The 16,410-nt window shown below is 36.4% G+C and overlaps 1 protein-coding gene across 7 annotated transcripts in view; it reads right to left on the bottom strand.

Moving 5' to 3' along the window:
* LOC109863942 (probable G-protein coupled receptor 158) overlaps window positions 1–16,410 on the bottom strand; it is a 62,848-nt gene that overhangs the window by 7,332 nt on the left and 39,106 nt on the right. For all 7 annotated transcript variants that reach the window (XM_020444648.1, XM_020444651.1, XM_020444649.1 and 4 more), the window contains 4 exons: window positions 12,927–13,050; window positions 10,893–11,036; window positions 8,886–9,086; window positions 2,430–2,498 (listed from right to left, as the gene is read on the bottom strand). In XM_020444648.1, the coding sequence (XP_020300237.1) occupies window positions 2,430–2,498; window positions 8,886–9,086; window positions 10,893–11,036; window positions 12,927–13,050 (538 nt within the window). The remainder of the gene's footprint in view (window positions 1–2,429; window positions 2,499–8,885; window positions 9,087–10,892; window positions 11,037–12,926; window positions 13,051–16,410) is intronic.

Here is a 16,410-nt window from a genome sequence, read left to right as displayed (position 1 = left end):
AAAAAAAAAAAGAATTTGTGCCGAACAAGCACTTTCAAGCGATTTTTCTCTTGTGTAACGCGAGCGCTCCAACATGAATCTACCATATAAATTTCGACGCAGACTTACAGACAAGTTGTAATTCTTGGAAAAATAACGATAATGTTTTCGCAATAAAAAAGAGAAAACGAACAGAAAAGAATCGCACTGAAATATATATATATATATATATATATATATATATATATATATATATATATATATTACAAAAATATGAAGTATTCTATGTTATTTCTTTTTTACGTTTGAGAAATTAAAACTCGCTCGATGATAGCGCGTTGGTTTATAAAATATTATAAAGAGTCGTGAAACAGTTTATTTAACATGGGTCGGAGAGAAAGGAAACGACGGAATAAAAAAGAAATTACAAGCGGCTCGCACGCATAGCAAACTTCATTGGCAGTTTATTTCCGAGTCGCGTCGTGTATGTACAACACGATTTAGCGCGACGGGTTCTCGCTCGTCGAGATATAATGCTCAAATTTAGTAAGAGATACGGAAAATGTACCTCCGTTAGTGAGGTAAATGACGTACCATTAAGAATAGTACTTTAGGTTTAAGCGAAGCCATCCGAGAGAGAGTTCGTACCTCGTAAGAGCAAACATTACGTAGGCACGTTACTTTCCTGCGAGAAGAACAAAGTCTCTATTCGGAGCACTGGAGTTACGTTTGCCGCACGTTGATACCTAACACTTTCACACGGCTGAGCTATTACCTGACCGGGAGAAAAATCACACCGCTATTTCTCTCTCACATCACTGACACACGATCACACTTGAAACTCAAAAATGTCCAAAAGCTCAAATATTTAACTCTGTACTCGGAGTGTTTCACAGACAGAGATTTTGGGGGATAAAATGACGTCATGTTCAACGAACTCACGCCAAATTACATACATGCATATATATGTGGTGTGTGTGTGTGTGTGTTAACTTTGATTGCAGTTGTTGATCCGACAACATATAATTTTGCAGAATTTGCTAAGAACATATTTGCCATCCCACCTGATCTTTTCAGAAGGAAATTCTGTAATCTTATGTGTATGTTTAATGCACTTTATGCGATACGGTATCATATATATGGTGTCATGTACACACAGTCACCTCGCTGCACAAACATTTTCCGTAAACACTAAGTGTTTGAACTAGTTTCTGCCTAATTACAACAATTTGAAGTTTATTATCGAATAATTACTCAGCGAAATAACGAAGCTTGTTCGAACGCGTTATTATAAATAAACAATTATTAACTGATGGGGGATGAGCGTGCTAAATATCGCGTGTACGAGCGCCTGATGTAAAATTAATTGTTTAAGTAAAATGCTGTCGATGTGTCGCAAGCAGATATTTCGAAAGTTTTGTTGCAAAAAAAAAAAACAGAAAAGAGAAAATTGGAGGTTGAATGTACATGAGTGACTCAGATTCAAAAAAACTCATACAAATGACTTCGTTCAAGGAATGGTGCCGAATTCGATAAAGCAGGTTTGTGAAATGTGATAGAAATTCTCTGCTATCAACCCGATATATCACGTGAGAACGTGCGTGGAATATGTATTACACTGTCAGTAGGAATCAAAATCCAGAATACACGCTAGAATCAGACATCCGAAATTATTTTATGATTTACGTGACTGATAGCAGAGAAAGAGAGAGAAAGAGAAAGTGTGTGTGAGAGAGAGAGAGAGAGAGCCTTCGTCATATTACAGAAACATGCTTCATCTAATAACAACCAAACGCAAACACACACAATTTCGCATTATAACAAACATTTCCGTCAGTTCCGATATTGTTGACACAATTCAAACTGTTTCTCATGAATGATCACAAAGATTTGTTGAGTTATTGAGAGAAATTTAATTAATTAACGATTTTCATTGTAAAAATATTGAATATACCGTAACAAAACAACTCTATTATTTCCGATATTAAATACACGTTCTGGAAATCAAATATCTCGAAAAACTCGAATTACCGCCAATTAGCAAGATGATTATAATATAATTCTCATAAAAACTTCATCGGATTAAAGCGTAACGCGGCTATATAACGAATGATATATCCGATAGATCCGCTTTAATTAGGAAAGCATGAAGGTCATTAACTGGCGAATATATGTATGTATGTACACTCGTGACCGATGCGAGCACCGATACGGGGAATTATGTGTTATCATAATTGGCGTACGGGGCGCGTGCATACATTAGGTAGGTAGTAGTCACAACAGATGCGATTGCAGTCGGCGCAGAGAGGCTGCGGCCTCGTTTCTGCGCAGCGCGACACATACGTGAGACAGCTTTGTTATCGGACTCGGGCGAGGCTTGCAACCCTCATGAATATGAAACACGTACGGGGGAAAACGCCGACGTGCAACTGCGGCTCGCTCGTACTTACTGTGCAGTATATGAAGAAGGCGCCGAGAACAATCACGCGCAACAAAACCGGACTGGCCGCTCGCACCACCTGTAACAAATCATTTCGCTCGTTCATTCACGCGCCAGTTCCTGGCGTTTGTTCGCGCTTTATGGCAGCCGAAAACCGAAAACGCGTAAATAAAATTAGCGTCGGCGGAAGCAGCGGGCGGAAGAGCGCTCGCTTTTTTCTCGTCAGAGACCAAACAACAAGCACAACAAAAATTACGGATGATCGATTTTATAGTCTTTTTCCGGCTTTAAACACATAGATTATCATGTGGGATTGTGTTTATTTTATATGTTAACACGCAGTAGAGATAAATATCTTATTAGAGGTTTGGGAGGTTTTAAAAATATATTCTTTTGTGTTTAGATATTTGAGGATATTTTATTGATTTTCTATCTTTTTATTTTCTTTTTTTTTTTTTTTAGAATTTTATGTTACTGCGCTGTCACGAATCGGATCATTATCATTTAATTTCGCTTTTGAATTATTTGTAAGAGTGAAATTTGTTTGGCTGTATATAATCGCGTATTCGGTATTACCAATGCATGGAATTTCTCACTGTCACATTCTCTCTGCGCGTTAGGTATATATTATTTAAAATAATCTTCTTTTCCTCTGTGAAAATGCTTTATTTATATTGCCAGCTGCTTTCCCGCATATTGTGCTCCGCGTGCTCGCGTTTATAAAATACACACGTTTGCCGCACATGAAATGAAATGGGGTCGCATAGTCCAAGGGTACACCCCCCTTGCTGCTCATTTCAGTCGATTCTGTTTACAACACAATAACATATTTACTTCGATAAAATACGCGTGGTTTACAAGACATTTTTAATTCTCGCGTTAACTTGCTTTCGTGTTTGCCACAAAATTACAGCCGACAGTTTTATCATGAATTGCTTAATGTAAATTCCACGTTATATAACGTTGAAGAAAGATAGATGACTAATGATGATGAAACACCTTGTGTGTGCGATACACAATAAATGTAGCAGATGCTATACTAACGCGCGATAATATTTAAATAAGCAGACCGCAAAGAACGGCGGAACATTTTAAGCGCAGATTTCAAGCGTGTTATTACGATCAGCGCGACTGAATTCTAAAGTTGATGGCGAGTTACAAGTTATTTGTTTCATTCATTCGTACTTTCATCATACAATATGCAAGAAACGTAGCCGTAGAAGTAAAGGTCGCGAGAGCACATCGCGATGAGAAAGTCCGCAAAATCCGTCGCAGGACGAATACTAGGAGAGAGAATAATAGCGAATAAAGTGAGTTAAACTTTCGTCCCCTGCAACACACAAAGCTAATTTCCCGTTCGCGTGTCCTGACTGTTTCATTCGCGCACCGCAGAAACGGACTTATTTGTTGCTTCCGTTCCATCCCGTTTTGCACCCGTGTTCCATCTTGAGTCGCTGACAATTTCAAAAAAAAAAAAAAAAAAACTAAATTACTAAATACAAAAAGAGAAAGAGAGAGAAAAAAGCTCTTAACCCTCTCTCGGGAAATTACATAAGCTATTACGAGCGGTAAGTGCTGTTTCCTTTCCCGCGAAAGGAGAAAGACGATTTACACGAATTACCAAAGCGATAAGTTCGGAAGGACGAGCAGTTCAGCAACTTTTTCGAGAGATGAACATATCGCAACAAGATTTCCAACGAAAAACAATTACTTCGTTACGTTGAGAAGCTTCGCCGTTTTAAAAAGTTACGCAACCGTAAGAACTCTTTAAAATTCGTTTTTTTTTTTTTTTCAACCGCATATTATTACAGATTAATTACAAGAATAATCCTTTTTACTTTTTTTTTCTCTCTTTCTTTTTTGGCATTAATGACTCTCAAAGTTTTGAGGCAATTAGAAATTTAAACAACCTGAATTTCAAAGGATCAACTTTTTAACCGCAAAAGTACATTTGGTTAACGCGAGTAACGAATACAATGGCACGAGCGAGACTCGTGCAATTTACGGCATAAACTTGTAGGAGGTATTATTGTTGTACGAACTTGAGTGATCACTTGAGCAGACTATCGGGGAGATGCAACTTGCAACATGAGTTCATAACAATACATCGCGGTCAGGATATCGTTAAGAAGCAATTTACGACGGATTGATTTCGGAGAATGAAACGGGTAAAGCCCCGAGAGAATTTTGTGATGTTACGTGAAAATTTATGGTTGTCGAATTACACATCGCGATCTATTATTACTTTATTATCACACAATATGAAGGGATTCCATTTCTCATGTACTTTGAGATTTTCCTAAGGGAATCTGAAATGGTACAGACTCTTGTTTCTCGGAAACAACTCTCGTGAAAGCTTCTCTCGTTATATAGGACAGTAACATGAATTCTATGTGTGCGTGAGACGTAATAATACACATGAGTTCTATTATTCTGATTTCGAGATAATCCACGCCATATCCGCGAACACGGACGATTATTACGACTAGTAGGATATACACACACTCTATTCGACATATATGAATGCATATGGGTGCGCGTGCATAAGTGTATAGCATCTGCCACTTCATAAGACAGATTACGCCGCGATATTAAGCTTGTAAATCGTGACTCGAATATGCGACTCGATGCTTGCGGAACAACATCAAATGACCGAATTTGCCTTGGTTCGCCCGTTTATCTTCCAACTCAGATTTATTAATGGAGCCAGGAGCACAAGTAGGAAAACGACGATTATATTCCGTTCTCCTCTTTGTCTTGTCATCTAAATCTAATTAAAACCCATATAACTTCAATTATATACGTAATTAAACTTTAAATTGTTGTCTTTAATTTGCAGCAAATGGGCAAAGAGATAGAGAACACACGGACTATTGTTCTGATAATTTTGGATTACTTTGTAATTCGTTTTAAAAAAAATTGTAATCTTCTTCAGTTATATATAGATGCACGTCTCACACACAACATCCTGTACAAACTTCCATTAGATGTTCATTAGACGTCACACGAAACTATGGACGTCCATTAGACGTCTAATGGACGTTGTGTGTGGGATGTAAGCGTATAAAAAAAAACAAAGAGAAAGAGATAAATTCGTTCCTGCAATGTAATAATCCACTTGTTCGTTTCTTTCGTTTCGCTAATACAAAAAAAAAAACGAAACGTAGGGACGCGAACTTTTTGATCAACCCGATGCTTTATCCCGCGCCAGATCGTTTTTCACGAGAGCTTACGGTAACTCCATGCGATTTTAATGCGAAGGATTCTCAGAACATGTCGCGTGTTTCAAGCTCGAATTCTATCCTGAAGAAAATCAAGAGGCTGGAGAGCGCGGTATGGAATCCCATTTCGCGCGTGCGGCTACGGTTCGCCGTCACCAATTTTGGGATTACGGTGACAGTGCGCCGTAGAAAATCTGGCCGCTTTTCTATGCGAGATTCAACGTAACCCATTCGTTGCGAATTCCGCAAAATTATCATTTAAAACGCGCCGCGCACCGTGTGAGAATCTCGGCCACTAATAACATCTTCTCGTTCTCCTTTTAGCTACTCGCCACTTTCAATTAAAGCGTAATTCTCGCGAGGATCATTCATGTTGCTTTTTCGCAGTATTGCGCTCATGAAAGCGGAAGATTTTATGTACGGAATTATTTATACTTGCGGTTTTTCATATGTATATTTATATCATTCTGCTACAGTTCAGAAACGCGATAAAAAGTTACAAATTACAATTGTTTAAATATCAAATTATTACCAGAGCTTCGTCAAATATGTGTTTAGACGGCAATCAAAACTTTTAAACTACAATATAACAATAAAACAAAACAAATATAAAAATAATTATACACATATACGCGAAAACAAACGTTGCGTCGATATTAAATAATAACATTAGCGTTAAATAAAAGTTTTTATAGATTTTTCGCATTATTTCGCAAACACTTGCTCTCATTCATACCCTTCAGCGATGTTGAATTCAAAAGTCGCACCTACTTTTCAAATGACAGAATTCCGAAGCTAATGCAAAAATTCCAGGAAATTCGCTGCGGGCTGTTATTGCGTTAATTAGTGCCGGATCGTAGAGTGCCTCTTTGATATTCGGACAAGCCGAAAGGCAGTCCTGCGCTTCGCTCTCGCAAAGGCAAAGGCCGAGGTGGCATTTCACCCGCACGCGAGACCAACGCGAGAACAAGGGCTCCGACGAACGAAGGTGTCGGAAGTTCAGAAGGTCTAATTAACACCTCGTGGTCAAAAGGACTTCGCAATATTCGCTTCATATGGTACATAATAGTATTTGAACAGCTGGTAACGAGAAAAAAATAAAACTGCGAAATAAACACTTGATTGATAGAGAATTTAACGTAACCTAGCATAATACAAGCGCGCGCTACGCGCACGCTATTATTATTTTCATTTTCATGTGTTGCATCAGTGAAATACAACCTGTCACCGCGATGACAGCTAATATATACATCTTATAAACTATGTAATACACCTACGAGAGATGTCAAAAATAACGCATAAAAATTAAAAAATATTATACATATACATATATTATATATAATATACATATATTATAGATAATATCCTATATCTATATATAATACACATACATACACACACACATCAGTAACCCCTTCCAGGTCGCGCGGCCGCGGTCAGTGACCCCGCCAAGGCCGCGCGGCCGAGGTCAATGACCCGGCAAGGCCGCGCGGCCGAGGTCAGTGACCCTCCCCGCCAAGGCCGCGCGGCCGAGGTCAATGACCCCGCCAAGGCCGCGCGGCCGAGGTCAGTGACCCTCCCCGCCAAGGCCGCGCGGCCGAGGTCAATGACCCCGCCAAGGCCGCGCGGCCGAGGTCAGTTACATTACTGTAGTATGTATATAATACATATAATACAATATAAAGTATAATATTATAAATATATAATAAATTATATGTATAATATGTATTATTTAATGTTATATATAATATAAATTACAGTCACGTTATTTTTACGTGTTGTTTTTCTACTCTTTCCTGTCACGTGACTTTAGTTACGTTTTTAATTTTCTCTACATATACGATGACCTGTCACAAAATCGCTTTTCTCATTATTTACTCTCTCGATCTCACCGATTCGATTCGACTCGATCAACCAACCAACTAATTGGCAACGCGGAAAAGAGGCAACAACAGATGCGATACATTCGGCTCCCAAAACGCGCACTTCTCGTCCAAATGCCCTTTTTTATATAGGAATACAAAAACCGGATGTAAAAACTTTTTACGTGTCTACATATTTATTCATTCGAATTATACGTATCGTAGAAATTTCATTTCACGAGCAACTCTTTTTATATGAATAACAACAAATAATTAATAATTTTTTTTATTCATGAATTTTTTAATACATAAAATTGCAATAAACGTACATGATTATTTACGCTACACGATGCAAATAATTTTCGAATGACACGAGTACAACCATGAAATATACAGGCGTCGTGACATAATTATTAGGATCGCGGCGGGCCACTCATTCATCAGACAACGTTTAAAGAGACCCTTGCACACAATCCGGAAGCTTTACACATCCGGGATAAGAGCCTTTCGAATCACGCGCGATATCGGAACCTGTGATCTAAGCTGAACAAGATTAACGTGTTAACCTCAATTTATCCGATCGGCTATTAAGATTACCCGTAATGCGACACCGACACTACTTCCGAGTTTTTGTCGTGTCGTTCAAATATCCTCTTATGCAAATGAGTTAGTCCGAACGTGTTAAATGAGTTCAAAATTCCCGGATTACACCATTTCAATATTCGATAACCGTCCAAATCTACGAATTACGTTTCTCACACAATTGCAACATCATCCGACGAAAGTTGTTTGCTTCATTACCGCGACAACAAACATAACTAAAAACATTGTACTACGTGTAAAAAGTATGTTATGCTTGTTTACATTAAAAAAGTATTTAAGAGACTGGATTAAGAAGTTTGTTGAAAAACTTATTGTTTCACTTCTTTCACTTTTTCTGAACGAAGTTTTATTTATTTTCTTTGCGACACGACGATGCTATCACATTATATCGTTTAAATATCTTTAATCATTAAAAAAGTACGAATATATTTTGTTGTTACGCTTTCCTTCTTTGAAAGAGAAGATGCAAATCCGTTTGTTAATCAAGCAGTAGTAGTTGCGTCAAAGTATTACAAAACAGATTACTTTGGTCAGACAAGATTAAAAGCGCGCTAATATTAATCCAGGGATTTCTCTTCACGGATTTCAGTTTGTTTACTGAAATATGAAGCGCGTAATTAACGGAGTGAAGGACGCTTGCACACAGCGCGTTGTTACCCTATTTGTGAAAGCGCCTAGTTGCAAAACGTCTGTACTGTTTTCCGTAAGTAAAAGTCGCTACTCTGTCATTCATACTTTGAAAAACTTTACCGTGAAAAAGTTTGTATATGTGAGTTTTACCTTCACGTGGCCGTATTTCCAAGTGAAAAGAGCGACGGCTGGCAGGCAAGCGATAATGCAGCACTCCAGGATCAGTATCGCCGTCCGCATTAGCCAATTCAGAGATACGACGCAAGGCGAGCCGTCATCGCAGAACTCGCACCCTTCGGCGCACGGAAGGCATTCGAACACCCCGCTCTCGGCATATTGGCTCTTTTCACCCTGTTGACAAACGTGAAATTATTTTTCTACGGGAAAAAACCCGGTGAAATGCAAATCTCATCTAGGAGAAATCCAAAATGTCCGCAAAACGCTGCCCTTCAATATCAGTCACGAGAAAACTAAACGTCGGAGCGAAGAGAATCTTTGTCTTTTTAAAAAGAGGAAATATATAAATTGTAAAGTTTTTTAATTTTATAATTATTACAAAAGTTACATCACAAGTTCTAGTTATCTCGACATGCAATATATATATAAACATTATCTCGCACAAAAGACTGAAAAATGAGAGAGATTCTTTCATTTCTCATTATTTTTGCGAGTACTCTATACAAAAGTGTAAAGAGTAATAATTTCTGCGCTTCCTCTTTTTGACGTTCTCTCACAGTCGACAAAATGCGCACATCAGCACCGGTCCGCCGGTGTTCACCGAAAATAAAAAAGATGACACGTCGTTAATATCCGGAATTCTGGTTATTAAGGATATTCGGCGAAGAGATGTCACCCATTGTAACCGTTGCGGTTACAAACGCTCGTGCCGACTACTGAAGGGCGCGACTGGGAAAATGGTTTTACCGTCGTCGCGCAACGATGGAAATGCCCGTCAAATCACAAAAGATACGTAACTCGCGGTGACAATAGATGCCATCGCGTATTTTGCTGTCGATATCCATTTTGCTTCTGCGATCGCAGAAGTGACGGCTGGTCCGACGGGCGTGAAAACTGTGCTGGAAAAAAAACTCGCATCTCCCACGTAATAGAATGTACGATAACGCATGTTACGACGCGCGCGTAATGTCGCAACCGCTCGCCAGAACGATTTAATTGCGCTCTCGCGACAATTTTTTTCGTTTCGCAATTCTATTTTTGAAACTGAATGGGGAACTGAATGCTATATGAGCGTAACAACTGACTGTCACGTGAAAATTGTGTTAAAATAATTTTTGTACGCGATAATAATATACGCACGAACTTAGTTCTTGGGAATATGTATAATGTGAAAAAATATAATATATTTTTTTCTGCGCATAAATTCAGATAAAATTCGTAATTAAACAAACACAATTAAGTTTAAATAAAGTTCTCCTACAAACAATATACTTTTTAAATTTAACTTATTTTTATTGAGTTGTTCATTAAAAAATATAAACACATTAAAAATTAACGTTAATAACATTAAAAATGTTCCGAGTTTTTTATTAAAAGTTTTCATCAACCAAACTAGTAATAGAAAAAATAAACCAAATAAACTAGTAATAGAACTAGTAAAAAGTTGATGTTTTGTATTGTAAATAAAAAAATGTTTTTTAAGGATCTTGAAAGATTGAACAAATATTGACAGTGAAGAACTATATGTACAACTATATACCTATATATAAATGGAACTATATAGATGGAAAATAATAAATTGATTGTCGATTTAATCGACAATCAATTCTCTGTAGATATTCACAAATTGATAGTCGATACAGATATGATAAAGGGTTTCACTTCCACCATCAGTGAAATTTGACTGACAGATTCTTTGATTAACTGTGTGAACTTCAATTAGGACAAAATCGATCTTGAAATTTGCCAAAGAAACTGTTAAAACGACAAACATTTGCTCGAATGTCATCTGACGCGAAAAACATTTGTACCATATTATAATACAATAACATCAGTTTCTATAATAAAAGTCGTTATTATTACATACAGGAAATTCTTGAATATTAAAAACGTTAATGCGAATCATCAAACGACACAGTTGTTCTGAGGAATGTAAAAAAGCGGATGGAAGCTCTGTGTACAGCTTTATAAACCACTTACCATCATTAATTTCTCGTATTCTTCCTCTACGACCGTGCCATTGTAATACCTCTTGTCCGATTTCGTGTCCGGGTAGTAGAAACCTCGTTTGCACACGCATCGGTAACTTCCGCGACGAAAACCCAGGCCGGAAATGGCGATGCACTGCAAACAAAAAAGACACAAAACAATCAATCATATATCTTATCAATTCATAGGTATATCTAACTTTTCCGTTACTAATGGTAACTATATAGATACACATAAATAGATAAAAATTTATTGAATCTTCTTGGGATAAAAAAAATCCCTTTCCTTATAATTTATATACGAAAATTTTCTTATAATTATCTTACGCACTATCTTACTCGTTACCTTACACACTAAACTTGTGCACTAACGTGCGAGCTACTTTACAATCTAAACTTCCTTACCTATACACACATTCCAATCTTACTCTCGGACTTTTGTTTCCGCCGCTTACTTCTAATATTAAAATATTATCAAAATACATTCTTTCCCAATCTTCTTCTCTCTCTTTTTCTCATTCTCTCCTCTTCCTGGTTATGTTTTTTGTATTATACATATTTCCAGAAACTATATAATCATACACTTATATTATATTTTTTTCATACACAGAAGAAGTATTTATTGAGAAATAATCGAACGTTTAAAAAGAAGTTACACAAGGGATGCTTTTTTTACATGTCACACCACAGACACGAGCACTATTGATTTTATGTATCTGACACGTATACATACCGCGTCAAACAAAATTACACATTTCTACGACTCGTTTAATTGTTTCTGCAAATTAATTTTCTTTTGTTTTGCTTCTTCCCATTTTTAAACGTTCTTCATTTTTTCTTTCAAAACCGATATTTCTTTCACGTTTTTTTAGTATTTTTTATTACTATTTACTCCGATTCCAGGCAATTGCTTCTTTTTATTCTCTCTCTTCATTTTACTCTCTTGGCGTATTCATTGCATTTGTAAGCGTTTTTATTGACATTGCGTTCGTAATTTTACACCAATTCTATGTAGCAGCTCGAGCCGTACAAAACAAATAATACGGAAACCTCGCTCGAGATTTCGCACCGTGTGCATTTTACATACGCATATACACAATAAAACTCCGATATATGTCTCACACCACCAATACATAACCGCGAACCAATCAGCATCGCGGAAAAGTGTCAACAATACTTCGAGATTACTTCAAGATATGCGAATATCGATCCACACGGATTTTCCGGTTGAAAGAAAGAAGAAAGAAAAAGAAAAGTGTAATAGAGATACCTTTTGAGAAAAGTTTCTAACTTGAGTTTTGTTTTAGCTTTGATTTGCGCGCGCTTGTAACACGTCGAACACAAACGTAGCGCGTTTTAGCTGATCCAAAAAAACTTATTTTACTTAGAAATCGTTGAAAATCTACAATGCGGAAAATGTAAAAACATTACAAACAAAAGTTAACGAAAAATTCAGACCTTTGCTACAGCAATAGCTTGCCGTGAAATCGGTGACTGTGAGGGAAAGTACGTGACTCACAATATAAAAATTTAAATATTATTCTACGCAGAGAACAGAATATTCGAATATTTAAGCGTTTTGTAAAAAGAGAGAGAGAGAGAGAGAGAGAGAAAGAGAGAGAGAGAAATAGACAGATAGAGAAAGAAAGAGACAAAGAGGAATTTAACCCAAACATTTTTAAACCCTTCGTGATCCGCGTATTTTCTTGCGAGCTTCACAGGATGAAAAGGTAAAACACGTCGATAAAGCACGCGGTTATTACGAGAGAAGTAAAAACTTGCCGCGCGAGCACGTAGGGCTTTTCTGCGTGACGGAAGCTGGGAAGCACCAACGTGTGTATTGCGCGGCAGGGGCGAGAGCGGCATTTACAAATAGAGCCGATTGCCACGCGGAAAAACTTCTCCGCGGGATTCTCCCGAACGGTTTTTTTTGTTTCGTTTGGTGCGTGTCTGACACAGAAAGGACACTCATGGGAAACATTGATCCCGTAAAATATAGAACGACAAAGCGAGAAATTAGCATTACCTCGGTGGTGCGCTTTTTGCACTTGTCGCTGGCGGCGAATATGTTCAACTGCGTGGATCCCGCCGGCAACGGGCACTGATCTATGTCTACTCGACGTAGATCGATGTCGATACCGCTGGTGCCTCTGCAAACGATAAATCAAACATTTTGCGATTAAACCTCAGAGTTGGATAAGACAGGATCTTCCTACGCTTGAACAAGTCCCGTCTTGCCCTATCAGGAGGATACGAAATCTCCTGAGAGACCGACCGGCAGCGTGTGAACGTCAACGCTATTTATCGAGATTGGATTAGTAGTGGAAACTAACGTCTATTTTTACTGTAGTTTAACTAGCTCTTAGCAATAGCAACACCGTTCGTAACTGCTATTTGTCTAACGAACAAAGTTTGTCGAACTTCAGGTAACTGACGTTTTCCGCGTCCTTAGATGGATGCGAGTTCAGCTTCCTTCGTCTTACTTCGCTCTATACGTTGTCGCCAGAACATTAATAAATGGAGGAAATGTTATATATATATGTATATTCTAAGACATAAAAATACGTGATGAAAACAGATCGATTGCATGTGTGCGCACACAAAAAATTGCGAATATGGTTTAGAATCCGATCCTGTGTAGGAAAAGTTGCTTCACGTCGCGTGGAAGGAATTTTACAATTTTTCTTTCCCTCCCCCTCGTAATGTTCTTTTCTTATATATATATGTAACATTTAATGTTAAATCGAATTCTGCCGTTTCATGTTTTCTGATGCATAATTCAATTTTTTTTTCATTGCAGATTATGCGTGCGTTATATATCTTTTGGTTATCTTCACCTAGTGTTGAACCCGATAATCCTGTAGTATAAAACGCAATATGGCAGCATTGCTACGAGAAACAGATATAAGATATCGACATATATATATATATATCGATTTCGCAATATCCGATAAAGACGGAATACATAATTTGTGTCGGTTTCGTTCTTTGAACCTAAAACGACAATTTCTCACTCGAACGTACCTAACTCTCACGCATAACTCGCTCTATTAAAAATCAGTCTGCCAAATATTTTCTAAAATGTTATTATCTTTAAAACCTGCAGCACCAGTTCGTTAAATTGCTTGTTGTTTACAATGATTTGTACGTTTGAAAGTTTCAAATTTAACAATTCGATATTTGACACTATCGTTGCCATTTTTCTGTGATTTTCGCTTGTGCTGACAGAATAATAGTGTCATAGGTCTGCGACACACCTTGCGTATAACGAACACCGGTGCTTCACTTGCCCTCTCCCACCGATAGTTGGCCAGTATCGATTCTTGATTTGCAAGAATTACGACGCATTCGCATGCGTTGCAGTCACGCTGATAACAAATTTCCTTTAAACGGATATTGCATTCTTCGGAACGCGATATAACCCTCGTTCTTTTCCGACTGCCCGCATTTACTATGATTTCTGCGTGTAACGATCCGTGAAATTTTGCATTTTTGGATTCACACATGGGAACGGAATAGCGCGACGTTATTTCCGACATGCGATTGCAAATTTTCGCGACCTATTGCGAACATATCGTTTGGATATATATACATGTATATCGCGAATGGTTATTTTCACTTACCAGTTGAGTCGAATAAAAATGTGTTTCATACTATAATGAAGCAAGAGCACTTTAATTTGCTTGAATGTAACTAACGACAGATAAAATTTAATTTTTTTATTACATGAACGTTGAATGTAAATTTGAGTAACTCAATCTCAAGCTTACCAATAGCAAATTTAGAACATGTAAATTGAAAAAAAATATTTCCAATTTGTTTTTAGTGAAATATTTAAGGTTTTTCGTTTCAGAGATATACAGAGTATTTGTTGAAAGATGTTTTGACGAATGTATGAAATCGAGAGATAGCAAAAAAAATATTTTAACATATCTCTCACCAAAAATAAAATAACCGTATAAAACCTCGATCTTTTTTAATGTTTCAACTGATACGCATTTGAAATGTATATTTTGAATAATTGCATAAAAAAATGTACATGATAATAATTTCACAGTTTATTCACAAGTCAATCTGTTTCATTGTAAACGTCAGAAAAAAATTCAGTTTTATACAGAAAAGATTTTCTTTCATTGTTTTATAATATTTAATTGTGGTAAATCCATTTGATAACTTCATTACGTGATGTCTATGATTACATTCGTGCACGAATCGAAGTATATACAGCGTACGTGCGTTTTTGAAAGAGAAACTAAAATCACTACAAGGGATAGATATGAAAATGTCAATATAACGGACCGCCTATATTACGAACATACCTTTACTGCTATGAAATTGCAAGAATATTTGCCAGTACTGCCGGCAGAACTGAATTACAAAAGATCAGTATTTCTTGTTTCCTATGTTGGAGACTAGTAACAATTAATATCGCTATATTGTTTCACAGAGAGAGAGAAAGAGAACAAAGTCCAGCTTCGTTGACACAGAACTTCAAATAGCTGCTTTCAAAATGAAACTAAAAGCTCTCCAAACGATTAAATTATTGTACATAACTAAGTTCCATTCGTATTTTAAATTACTTTTCATCTCTCTCTCTCTCTCTCTCACGCGACATATTTGGAATATGCTTGACTTTGTTATTAAAATAAATCAATTTACTGACTGTTGTTTGTTATTCTATCTATCTTTGTTATCTGTGCAAGAATTTATATTATAAAATTGATATTTTTAACTGTGTTGTGACTGAAGATAAAACTTTATTATAAATATATCAGTTCAGTTTTTACTCTCTTGATCGACTGATTTCTTTTGTACTTTATGGTTACATCTCAATATTATTTATATAAAAAAAGATAATTGATTGAATTATATTTTATGCAGAGATTAACCACAACAATGTTACATTTGGTTGGATTCTCTCTATATTATATAATCTAATTAATCTTAGCAAAATAATAACACGTCTCTCTGTTTCTTTCTCTCTCTCTCTCCCTCTTTTTCTCTTGTTTTCTTAGTCAATATAAATATTTGATCACTGTAAAAAAACCAGTTTACACCGGAAATAAAATCAAACTAAAGTATAAATTAAATTAAATTACATTACATTTATGCATAAATGCAATACAAAATAGAATTATGAAATAAATTTGGCTATATTACGTAGATGTTGGTTATTAGTTATGTAGAGTTAAATATGTTTTGATGCTCTTTTAATTTGTAATTTAAACAATTTTGATCTTCTATTGTTTTACCTTATACAAAATTTAGTTTAATATAAATTTAATTTAACAATTAATTATCTTATAGAAATTTAAAACTTCAAAATTTTTGAAAATATAAAGAATATATAGCTAATCTCTACTTAAATTCTTGTTTAAAAACTCGTTTGAATGTAACTCCAAACAATTTTGAAGCTGAAAGAGAATATGCATTGATATGCACGATTGGTTTTCAATATTTTGTACATAGATATGAAAGTGAGAATATATTTAAATTATAAAAATTTTTCA

Source organism: Pseudomyrmex gracilis, unplaced genomic scaffold (genome assembly GCF_002006095.1).
Source record: "Pseudomyrmex gracilis isolate BER0280 unplaced genomic scaffold, ASM200609v1 scaffold_14, whole genome shotgun sequence".
NCBI classification, from domain to species: domain Eukaryota; kingdom Metazoa; phylum Arthropoda; class Insecta; order Hymenoptera; family Formicidae; genus Pseudomyrmex; species Pseudomyrmex gracilis.
The sequence above is the reverse complement of the archived record's forward strand: the minus strand, read 5'-3'. Positions and strand labels throughout refer to the sequence as shown.